The sequence below is a fragment of the Globicephala melas genome, chromosome 17 (assembly GCF_963455315.2).
Source record: "Globicephala melas chromosome 17, mGloMel1.2, whole genome shotgun sequence".
NCBI classification, from domain to species: domain Eukaryota; kingdom Metazoa; phylum Chordata; class Mammalia; order Artiodactyla; family Delphinidae; genus Globicephala; species Globicephala melas.
This window is the reverse complement of record NC_083330.1, coordinates 12,559,693-12,572,475: the sequence shown is the minus strand read 5'-3', so window position 1 is coordinate 12,572,475 and position 12,783 is coordinate 12,559,693. Positions and strand designations below refer to the sequence as shown.

General features: G+C 36.8%; 1 protein-coding gene across 2 annotated transcripts in view; it reads left to right on the top strand.

Moving 5' to 3' along the window:
- ARFGEF1 (ARF guanine nucleotide exchange factor 1) overlaps nt 1-12,783 on the top strand; it is a 134,324-nt gene that overhangs the window by 95,016 nt on the left and 26,525 nt on the right. For both annotated transcript variants that reach the window (XM_030859606.2, XM_030859610.2), the window contains exons 20-23: nt 1,995-2,123; nt 3,011-3,169; nt 3,419-3,569; nt 9,957-10,047. In XM_030859606.2, coding sequence (XP_030715466.2) covers nt 1,995-2,123; nt 3,011-3,169; nt 3,419-3,569; nt 9,957-10,047 — 530 coding nt within the window. The remainder of the gene's footprint in view (nt 1-1,994; nt 2,124-3,010; nt 3,170-3,418; nt 3,570-9,956; nt 10,048-12,783) is intronic.

Sequence of the window (12,783 nt, the reverse complement as noted above, 5' to 3'; positions counted from 1 at the left end):
TTCCTTAAAGCCATTCACTGACTTTGCAGCTATGATGAAACCTAGCACATCCCAAGGGTCTGTAGACCATGTGTGGTCTAGAGCTCCACCTTCCTTCAACCTCATCGCTAGAGTTCTTGTCTCTTACTGTGCTGCAGCCACACTGGTATTCTTTCCATTTCTAGAATGTCCTAAATTATTTTCTCTTCAGAGCATTCATATAAGCTGTGTCCTTTGTCTAGGATGCCTTTTCCTTCTTTGCCTGAGTAGTTTCTACTTTAAATGTTACTTTCTCAGAGAGTTCTGCCCTGGCCCCTCTAATCTAGATTAGGTCCCTTTTCATAACATGCTATACTCTTCCTTCATTGTATTTATAACAGTATGTATTTATACATTTATTTATTTTAAAACTGAATGGCTATTTCTTTACTAGACTTTAAGCTCCATGAGGCAAGGGACTCATCTGTTCTGTTGACTTTTCCCAATGTCTAGCACAATTCCTGGCTTGTAGTTAGTGCTCAGTAAATAAGCATTGGCTGAGTAAAGGAATAAATGAGAGATTCCTAGAATGTGATATAATATAAAGGGATGAAAACCTTATTAAGAACCTTTTTACATATCGCCAGATTGTATTCTGTAGAGATTTATACATTTGAGGGGACAATTTCACTGTTCTCTGGATGTTATTTAGGTATAATTTGATAAGACAAGTCATTGTCTTTAATTTGCAGTGGGGTTAAACCTTTTGTCACAGGCTTAAGAACCTTATACTTCTCCTTGTATAAAATATTACAAAGGTTTCCAAATAGATGTGCTGTTTCTTCACTTATAATAGGATGTGTAATTTATTACTTTAATGTGGTGCTTTGTATTTTAAAGGTAGTGCACTTCCTATGCTTCCCACAGCATCTCTCTGTAGTGGCAGTCCAGGTATTAAAGGGGAAGAAATGAGGTTCAGAAAAAAAGAGGTTAAATAAGTAACAAGGCTAGGACTGGAAGTTAGTTACTGTGGCTTATATTCCTCTGTTTAGGAATTACACTTGTACTTCTAAACTTTCTGATGTTATAAGCAAAGCTTTGGGTGATTTTGTTTTTCTTAATAGTGCTAAAATTTTTTTAGATCGTTAAAAAATTCCAGTTGTCGTTTCCGTACCACACTGGTATAAACATTTTTCATCTGTATGGCTATACGGATATATAGTTTTGCTTCATTTTGACCTATCAAAAGCAGCGAATACTCTTGTATCAGACATTTCAAAGTTATACACACACATGCACACACCAGTATATACACATATGATTTGATATGAGGATTTTCAGTAGTCAGAGGTAGCTCTCTTTTTTTGTTTATTTTACATTACAATTTCACAAGGTATTCAGTTCTATTAAAATTTAGTGTTTGTTGGCTTTCATAGTCTGTAATCAAGATGTATTTTATTGAACTGTATTTTAAAATATTGTCCAACTAGGAACCAGAGATCGCTCGTGTTTCAAAGCAAAATATTTGACTACCAAAATAAAATAAATAAATAAGGCTAAATGGTGTCCACAGAGCAGGCTTAAAGAAAAGAGAGTAATGTAACTGTTACAAGTGGAAAATGGTTAAAAGGATTTCCTTGGAAATAAAATTAGTCCATGAAATATTTCAAGAGACACAGCTTACAGAGGGAGAGGAGTTCTGAAGTCAGGGGTAAAATTAATATAATTTATGAGTATTGACTATTCCCATTTTTCATTAATGTAAATAATTTATAGATGCTGTGCTTAAAATATGCCTAGTGTCCTCTCCCAAATTTATAATTTTGCTCTCCCGCTTATTTAAGCCCAGGCGGCATTATATAGTTTCTCCTTTGTCTAAGAAAGCTTTCCAAGTAACTATGCCAAGAAACTCATTGCTGTTTTTTTCAGAACTTCCTCAAATTGCCTGAAATCTGAGAAATGTTAATATAGTATTATCATAAAGTTTAATTATCACTTGATGTTTGTGATGTATTTCAAATTTTTAATCTTTGTAGTTGGCTTGGACCCCTTTTCTGGCTGCGTTCAGTGTGGGTCTACAAGACTGTGATGATACTGAAGTAGCCTCTCTTTGCCTGGAAGGTATAAGATGTGCAATCAGAATTGCATGCATTTTCAGCATTCAGGTAACAAAGAATTTTGCCTTTGTAGCCAGTCTGGAAAACGTAAATTACTTTTGTCATTACTACAGTTTAAATTATTTCTGGTGTTGAAATTATTAAAAATGAATTTCAAGTTTATAATGGAATTTAACTGTCTTCATGTTTACGTTTCCAAGAAGCTGTGACAGAACAGGGTAGTTATTGATGTGTCTAAAATTCGTCATAATAACTTTGGTTTGCAGTTTTTTCTCTGTAGAATATTAGCTATGTACAGAGTTTCCTTAAGAGTTTGAATTCCTGTATTGCAATTTGAATATCTTATCTGTGTTGCATGTTTTTATTTATTGAATCATATATTTTTCACATTTTATATATATATATAACTTTACCTATCCTAAGAACAAGTTATCTTTAAGAGACCCAAGTATCTAGAACAATTTTTATGAAGACAGTCCCTTCTAGTAATTTATATGCTTTGTCTGATAATAAATTTTAGCCAATGCTTGCCTGCTTTCTTTTTAAAAACCCATTTCACATTTAATTATGAATGTTATAGCTTAAAAAGTAGTCTAGCTGTAGAGAAAAAATGAGCAAATTTATAAATCAGCTTTCTGCTAGTTCAGTCACTTGAAACATAAATGCTCAATGAATTTTTTTTTTACTATATATATGAATTATTGTCACTAAAATCTTGTCTTGATTTGACACCTCCATTGCCTTTCAGTTTTAGAAATTCATCCTTTTCTGCTTCATTCATCTTAAAATTTAAAAAACTACAGTTTGAGGTATTATATGTAATTCATGACTTAGTTAACAACTTACTAAACAAGTAAACAGTTTGTCAGTAGGGAACTAGGGATTACCCTGTTGTGTTTACAACCATGTAAGTTTGCTTTTTCTCTTTTTCATAGCTGGAAAGAGATGCATATGTCCAGGCGCTAGCAAGATTTACCTTACTTACAGTGAGTTCTGGGATTACTGAAATGAAACAGAAGAACATTGACACAATTAAAACACTTATCACAGTGGCTCATACAGATGGAAATTATCTAGGAAATTCATGGCATGAGGTATAAGCACTTCCTTTATTTTCAGCTTTGCAATCTGGTTTATAAAATGATCTCATGCTAAACAGTATATCACTGACATGCTTAAGTGTTTGGGGAGAAAATTAATTTAGTATATTCAGGGTAAGTACATTTAGCTTTTTATAATGATTTATAATGTAGCCTATGTTTAAATCGTGATTGAGTATATTTAAATATTTTTGCGAACATTTGTAACATGGAATTTAAATTTTTTTCCTTTTTGTAATTAAGATTCTGAAGTGCATCAGTCAGTTGGAGCTTGCACAACTTATAGGAACTGGAGTGAAACCTCGGTACATTTCTGGAACAGTGCGAGGCAGAGAAGGATCTCTTACGGGAACAAAAGAGCAGGCTGCTGATGAATTTGTGGGTCTCGGGCTAGGTGAGAAGTTTTTGAATTACTTTTGTGAAGTATCAAAATTTATTTTTAACTTGCTCAATATAAGTAACTTTGTTGTAGCAATAAAACAGAATTAGAGGGATAAGATAAAGTGCCCTTTGACTAGCCTTATGAGGGGAAAGCAAGGTGACATTGTAAGTCTTTTTTGCCTGGTCTAGTTTCCAATATTAAGTGACCGTTAGTCATAATCTCACAGTTGGTGGGAGAAAGGTTCAGTTTAAAATTACCAGCTTTTACCTAAAAAAGAATGAAATATTGCCATTTGCAGCAACATGAATGGACTGAGAATATTATATTTAGTGAAGTAAGTCAGACAGAGAAGGACAAATATTATATGATATCACTTACAGGTGGAATCTAAAAGATAATACAAATGAATCTGTATGCAAAACAGAAACAGACTCACAAACGTAGAAAACAAATTTATATTTACCAAAGGGAATAGGGAGGGGGGAAGGGAAAAATTAGGAATATGGGATTAACAGATACAAACTACTGTACATAAAATAGATAAGCAACAGGGATTTACTGCATGGTGCAAGGAACTATATTTAATATTTGTAATAACCTGTAATGGAAAATAATCTGAAAATCTATATAAAAAATTAACCAGCTTTTAAGACTAAGCAGATAACATTTATGAGTGAAGGCTTAAGATGGTAAATAGTTGGGGCAACTGGAGAAAGCATTCATATTCATATTTTTTTTAAAGGCGCTGTGCAGACATAACCAAACTCTTAATGCCAGTCTGGAAACTTTCCCATGGTTCCGCATGAACTCAGTATAGCCAGGACCTTCCAGATTTAACCCAGTAGAAAAAAAAAGAAGGTATTAGCAGAAATGGGTACAGAGGAACCAAAGACAATACATTTTTAGTCATAAATGGAAAGGGTTCCACCAGGGAAGAAGCCAAGTTTAGACTGTCTTTCACTTTGAATACTGTACTTCTGGGTTCGAATTCTTCCATATTTCTTCTTTACTGTGTGCAGGTTACTTTAATTCTCTGAGCTTTGGATTCCTCTTTTGCAAACTAATGGTAATATCTACTTACAGAGTTGTCAGGATTAAATAAAAATATATATAAGTGGACTTAGTACAGTGGCTGGTATATTAATTGTTCCTGGATTATTCTTTATCCATCCTCCCTACCTCACTTCCAACCAAGAAATCTAGAGACATGACTTAAAGAGAACAAGAAGGAATAAACCTGAGATCTAAGAATATTTACTATTTACCTTTTTTTAAAAAATAATGTTATTTATTTTTGGCTGCATTGGGCCTTCGTTGCTGCGCATGGGCTTTCTCTAGTTGCAGCGAGTAGAGGCTACTCTTTGTTGCCGTGTGCGGGCTTCTCATTGCAGTGGCGTCTCTTGGTGCGGAGCACGGGCTCTAGGTGCATGGGCTTCAGTAATTGCAGCTCGCAGGCTCAGTAGTTGTGGTACGCGGGCCCCAGAGCACACAGGCTTCAGTAGTTGTGGCGTGTGAGCTCTAGAGCACAGCCTCAGTAGTTGTGGCACACAGGCTTAGTTGTCCCAGGGCATGTGGGATCTTCCCACACCAGGGATTGAACTTGTGTCTTCTCCATTGGCAGGTGGATTCTTAACCACTGCACCACTGGGGAAGTCCCACCATTTACCTTTTGAGGCTTTGTACTGTAACGTTGTATTTCTGGACATTTCTATCTTTTCATGATTTAGTGATTTCTCTGTTGTTGCTTGCAATAAAAATTCTTAGGAAATTTAGAAGAATTTCAAGCTTGAAAAACAATCCATAGAGAAGGAAGTAAAGACGAGGACCATGTTGTGTGGCTTCAGGTTGGACTGGAACAGTTAGTTCCCAGTGGTAATCCAGCTGTGGCAGCCAGCAGTGCAGCCTGTACCTCACTTGTATTAGATTCTGTGATTCTGGGAGGTGTAGGTATAGACCCGATGACTTGGTGAGCCAGCTGCAGGATTTAGAACTGCCTGAGCACCTGCATGGTTGGTGACCTATGTAACCTGGAAGTAACCTGGAAGTCTGACTCAGACATTAGAACTATAATTGTTCCAGCAGGCAGAATGAGATACAAATGAAAAATATTTACAGGCAAGTGAAGTGAATGTGCATTGATTGATTCAGCAGCTTTTGAAAGCTGCTTTTTTTTTTTTCCAATAAGTCCTAGGGAGTGGAGGAAAGCCCAACCAAAGATAGTTGAGGTTGCCAGGGCTCAGTTTTGGCAAGTAACAGAAGTAGGTTACACTAAAAATAATATACCAGTGGAATATTTTATCTTCTATCAGTGTTAGTAAAAACAAGAGAAATAATAATTGCTGATAATGCTTAGTGGTATACTTGATAATGAAGTAAAATTAATTTGATCACTGTGCTGCTGTGCTACTTAGGTTGCAAGGAGATGAGAAGAGCTGTCTTCTCCCTTCAGGAAAAGGGAATTTATATTAAAATATACACTTGGAATCTGGAAATGAGATAAAAATTCCAAGCTTCCAAGCCACTCAAGCGACCAGCCATACTCTTCCACCTCTCTTATGCTTTATATAGGCTTCCTCTTGTGTCGTCCACTTCTCTTTTCAGCTTGCTGCGTTCTCCACTCACTGCAAAGTGATCAGGTCTCTCAGATTTTAATCTGTGTCCTAGAGGGAGCCACTCTGTTGACGCGGCCCCTGTTGGGCAGAGCCCTCCCTTCAGCTTATCTCAGTGGTTAGTTCCCAGCTCGCCCAGTGTGGCAGATGTCCACCCTTCCAACTGTGCCCTGTCACCTGCTCAGACAAATGCTTTCTTCAGGATGCTGTGGTCAGAACTGAATCTAGAAGAGGATGTGGTACAGATGACTGAGCTGGTTTAGTCTGTATATAATATGTTTTTTAAGAAATAAATTAATATCCTCCTTTATTAACAGCATCCATACTCCAGATATTCATGTAACCAGGTTAATGGGGCTGAGTGTATGTTTATCTGACTTTTCTTACTGCTGTGATACAAATCTGTACTTTCACTTTTTGGAAACATGGAACTTTAGTTATTAAGAATACACACCATGGGACTTCCCTGGTGGCACAGTGGTTAAGAATCTGCCTGCCAGTGCAGGGGACACAGGTTCGAGCCCTGGCCCGAGAAGATCCCACGTGCCGTGGAGCATCGAAGCCCGTGTGCCACAACTACTGAGCCTGTGCTCTGGAGCCCGTGAGCCACAACTACTGAGCCCACGTGCCACAACTACTGAAGCCTGTGTGCCTAGAGCCTGTGCTCCGCAACAAGAGAAGCCACTGCAATGAGAAGCCTGCGCACTGCAACGAAGAGTAGCCCCTGCTCGCCACAACTGGAGAAAGCCCGGGCACAGTAACGAAGACGCAACACAGCCAAAAATAAATAAATAAATTTATTTTAAAAAGAAAGAAAGAAAAGAATACATAGCATATGATTATTAGGTTTGAATTATATGCATACTGTTCTTTTATGGTATATATTAAAGTTTAAAAATTCAGTTGCTTGGTCATATAAATCTTACGTGAATATCACAGCACCTACATCTTTGTTCTTAGTTAACCTAAATATTTGTGCTTTTGAATAATTTCTTTGGTAAAACTGAAATTATTAGCCTGTTACTTATACTGTTATACAGATGTTTGAAAGTTTTTTTTTTTTTTTTTTTTTTTTAATTTCTGGCTGTCAGGTCCCCGCCGATGCATGCAGGCTCTCCCTAGCTGCGGTGAGCGGGAGCTACTCTTTGTTGTGGTGCGTGGGCTTCCCATTGCAGTGGCCTCTCCCGCTGCAGAGCACAGGCTCCAGACGTACGGGCCTCAGCAGCTGCGGCACACAGGCCCAGCCGCTCTGCGGCATGTGGGATCCCCCCGGACCAGGGCTCAAACCCGTGTCCCCTGCATTGGCAGGCGGACTCCCAACCACTGCACCACCAGGGAAGCCCTGAAAGATTTTATATATTTATGAAATTGGTTCTTGGATTGTTAGGCATTTTAAATATTCTTTAAGTAAGTTTATTATTAATGATCACAAATTATTATATCAATATTTAAATATAAAAGGTATAGAAATCTCTATAGGAAGGACATTCAGTTGACACACAAAGTTATGTGGTGACTGGCATTATTTTTTCTCACAGATTTTTCTTCATTAAATTCCTGTAATGTGCTACATACCTCAGGTGTGGCTTGACACTATTTCTCTACCACCCCAGTTCTCTGTCACGTATTTCAGGCTGTCATCCTTGTTCACTTGTGTTATAGAAATAGACTCTTAATTTGTCTCCATGGCTCCAATAGCTCTGCCTGTTTCACTGTGTTCTACAGATATTACCAGAATTATTTTTCAGAAAATAGATTGGATCATGTCAATCTCCTAAAAGGTCTGATGGTTCCCTGTTCTCAAAAGTAGTGCATTAAACGTGACAGTCCAGGTTCTTCACATTCTATTTCTAGTCTGTTTTTCCAGCTTCATCTCCTACTGCTCGTCTTTCTCTCCTTCATTGTCCCCTGCCAGAATCATCCTCCATTATGGCTTCACCCAAGTGTGTTGGAACATGACCTGCACGTGCATACTTCCATTACTTTATGTATGCTGCTCCTTCTTCCTGAATTGCTTTTTCTCCTTTCTTTCCCACATGATCATCCTTTTAGGCCTAACTTGAATTAATATTTTGTCATGTGAAGCCTTTCCATGAGCTAACACCGCATTCTCCCTTCCCCTGTCAAAATTAGTTCTGTTTAACAACACTTGTATTATATGTAATTAGTTCATTTCAGCCATGAAATAATTGTTATATTGTATTAAAGTTGGTTGTAGCCTGTCTCTCCTGGTAAATTGTTAGCCCTGTAGGACAGGGATCACATTCTTTTCACTTTGTTCAGTTCCCGGAATAGAATTTGAGTTCAGGTAGTTTAAATAACATTGTCTGTTATGTTTGCATTCAAAAAGTCATTTATTGAGTGTCTAGTCAATCGAGTCAAGAAGTATTTGTTGAGCATTTGCTTTGGACTTAATATTGAGTAGAGGAATACAAAGAAAGTGTATGATTTGGTTCCTAATCTTGGAACTTTTTATCTGGCTGAGAAGGCAACAGTAACACACCTAAAGTAATATAAATAAGAAACTAAATGGAAGAAATTCTGATTTGAGCAGTATTTATTTAAGTATAAACTTAAATACTTACAGAGGAAGGTGAAACAGTGGAGGGGAATCCTTCATTGAGAACTCAAATTTGGGTCTTGGTAGATAAATTTTAGGTAGGTGTGGGATGGCCTGAATAGAGACAGGTATTGGCAAGAATGTTGAAGGGAAAAAAAAGAATGTTGAAGGGAACTGCCTTAAGCTCTAGGCTGAAAAGTTTATACTTTGTCCTGAAAGTAATAGTAAGCAAAATGAAGGTGATGACTTAGGAAAATTAATCTCCAGGAGAAGAAAGGAGAGATTGAAGAGGGGGAAAATCAGCAAAAGGGAAAGCAGTGAGGGAACTGTTATATATAGTAATAGTCATCTGGGCCTGAAGTTACAATGGTCTAAACCGAGTAGGCATGAAAATGAATGAATCATATGAAAAACAGCCCAAAAGAAAGATTTAGTGAAAGTGGAGGAAGGGAAGGATATCAAAGATGATTGTAAGGTTAAGAGTTTGAAAACTGGGGAAACTGTTATTTTGCTACCTAACACATGGAACCAGTGTTGGGGGAAAAGATGAGTGATTCTTATGAATAAGAGAATATTACAGCATACTGGTAGAATTTCCAGTAAACATTTGTAAATGGGACTGGAGAGTGCATTACAGGGGAGATCTAATTATCGATACATGGAATTGGTAATCCTCCTTAGTAGGTATCTTTTTTTTTTGCGGTATGTGGGCCTCTCACTGTTGTGGCCTCTCCCGTTGTGGAGCACAGGCTCCTGACGCACAGGCTCAGCGGCCGTGGCTCACGGACGCGGCATGTGGGATCTTCCTGGACCGGGGCACGAACCCATGTCCCCTGCATCAGCAGGCGGACTCTCAACCACTGCGCCACCAGGGAAGCCCATTAGTAGATATCTTTGGAACTGGGGTTGGTGCTGTGTTTCTTAAACAGTGAGGGAAATTATTCCTAATGTCATTAATTTTGTGATCAAAATTCTCAGTGCCGCTAAGTTGTGTGATCTTTGCAAACACAGTTTGTGTCTCTAACCATGTCTGTATACCACTTAGTATATAGCTCAGTAAGCACCTTTGGCCTTGATAAATGGTCACTGATACCAAAAGAATCGCTTCCCCAAAGCTTGATTTCTTTCATTAGGAAAATAACTGATTTCAGAAATGTGTTTTAGAACTGAACGTGTGCTCTTCCACTGAATGCTTTTCATACTGAAATGCCTCCCTTTCCTGTGTGGCAGTTGGAGGAAATGTGGACTGGAAGCAGATAGCAAGTATTCAGGAATCCATTGGAGAGACCAGTTCTCAGAGTGTTGTCGTTGCCGTAGATAGGTAAGGTGCTTGCTTTATTCCCTTCTCAGATGGACACTTTTAATTCTGTAGCACTTAGATGTATCTGCTCGTTAGTTAAAAGAGAAACGTTATTGCCAGGACATCTTCTCTTAAGTAATATAAGACTGTATTGTGATATGCTGTGATTTAAATGATGAAGTACCTATAATTTTGCTTTCAAATCATAGAATATAGGAAGGAGATAAACAGTATGAAAATTTAAGTGATAGACATTAGTGCGCATTAGGGAAATTGTACCCTTGATGAGAAAAAACAAGGTTCTTTTTTTTCTTTTTTAAAATTTCCTTTATAGAAAATGTACTCCCCTTATTATCCCTGTTTGAAAATAGAGTATAATTTGTCTTTTTGAGTGTATGATATAGTATTGAATTATGGGTGAAATGAAGGGGTTTGGTGGCAATTCTCATTGTAAACTTCTTTGAATAGGATTTCAGAATTTGTATATTATATACATTACCAGATATTCCTCATTTTTAGTTTGTTTTCTAAAAGAAAATCTATACTATGGTTTATTTTACTATAGAATATTTAGTTTATTCTAGATTTTAAAAATTCCCAGTGTGTAAAACAATATCTAGTGGGTTTTTTTTTTTTTGAAGATGAGCTTTTTCCAGATGGATGCCCAAATAATTGAAACTTAACATTTTACAACACTGATGTTTAAATTTTTTTTTAACACTTCTGATGGAAACTTTCAAAAATACAATATGTACTATAATTGTTTTTGGTGCTTAGAGACTCATGCTGATTCATTATTTTACTTTGCTTTAGATAAAAACTTTTTGCTCTAAGTATGGACAGAACTAGAGTGTTCATTTGCTACTGGCCCTGGCAATACTCCCTGGAACTTTTTCCTTGAAAAGAATTCTTCATGTCCAATGTCCACTTGCTTTCCTTTTTTTTTTTTTTTTTAAGGGAAGGAGGTAATTTGCCTTTCTCTTGTGAAGGTTGAAAAAAGATTGTGTATCATCTTATACCTACTATATAACTCAAAGGCTTAACACGTGCTGCTTGGCACTCTTCAAGGTGCTTTCTGGGAAGGGGATCTAATAAAGAGTTGGATATATGTATAACTGATTCACTTTAAAACAAACCAAAAAAACAAAGTGCTTTCCATGTGTTACTTCATTTTATCCTTTCAGCAGCCTCTGAGATAAGTATTATTATTGTCCTCAATTTACAAATGAGGAAACTGAGACGAGGGGAATTAGATAATTTGCTCATTCTCACAACCAGGCTAATCTTGTCTTGATTATTACCTTAACCCTTTCATTAGTAGAGAATTTGGAGGAGTGGCACCAAGATATACACTCAGGCAGCATATCTCTGAGTGTGTTCAACCTCTCTGCCTTTCTGCCTGCATGTACCCCTCCAGAGCAGTGTAATATCTGCCCTTCTACTACTAGGATAGATGTCTTCCAAATGGTTTTCTAGCCATCCAGAAAGTCATCTTCACTGTCATTATGGGAATCTATTCAGGCAACAGTCTGTTTCCATAATATATTTTGTATGACCAAAGCCAGTTCTGATTTATCCAGCTGTCCACTGTTTGTTACAGGGAGACATGTCACTCATTTGAACAAATGATATGCCTCTCCATTTTAAGAATGTGTGCTGTTTCAGAGGAGTCTTAGCACAAATTCTGTTAGTACTTCATTGTCTCAAACTCATCACCAGATACTTCTACAACATAAATTCAATGTCCAGTTTTATACAAGGCCTCAATATTTAAATTTTACTTTATAGTGACAGCATTAAAAGTTACCTCTTTGATTTGTTACAAGATTATTTTATTCTTATGTGGTACATATCACTTCCTTGTTAAATTTCTTCTGAATTCCTTTCTGAGTATCTGAGTTTATTTTTATTTGTAATATTCTGATTCTAGTCTATAAGCTAATTCAGTGAGATATCCCTGGTATTCAAGACAGTGGTGAGAATATTGTCAGGCATCATCCTGGAAAGTTCTGTACTTGTCCAGCAAGAAAAGTCATTTTACTGTCCTTAGGCCTGTTGTTCTGGATAATGTTATGACAAGTATAGGAACTAAATATGGAAAATAAAATAATTTTTCTTTGCTTAATTATATTAATCAATGGAAAGATATATGTGGTTCCATCAAAAGCTTTAAAATGGTAAAATTTTCTGATTATCTTCACTTTTGTATTTGGAATCCTGTACTGTTAGAATTTAGGAGAATATAGGGCACTTTAATCTGGGGTACCTGATCCTCTAGGATTTGCTAGGGAAACATTTGCTAGGCATTGTTAAACCAGATACTTCATAAGTATTACTAAACTTTGCAGGGGTGGATTTTGTCCAGGAATGATTTATCCCTGAAAGTTAAAAAACAGTTATTTAGTACCATAGTTTTTATTTTTATTACTGTTTTTTAAGCACACCAGATCTAGCTTTATACTGACCCATCCCTCACTTTGGAATATTCTGTCACCTATCAGAAAATATGGACAGCTCCTCCCCAACTGTGTTTGCTCATAAACATCTTTCATTTGGGTCTAAGCAGTAAATGTTACGTCTGATATTTTCACTACGAAAACGTTAAATACACAGGAATTTAGTCTACCTGTATGTCGCATACAGCTAAAAGTTTATTTGATCCAGAATCTGCAAGTTTTATCTTTTTTTTTTTGCATTGTTACATTGCTATCATAATGTGAATGAATTTAGTAATCTATCAATTTTCTTTTCCTACTC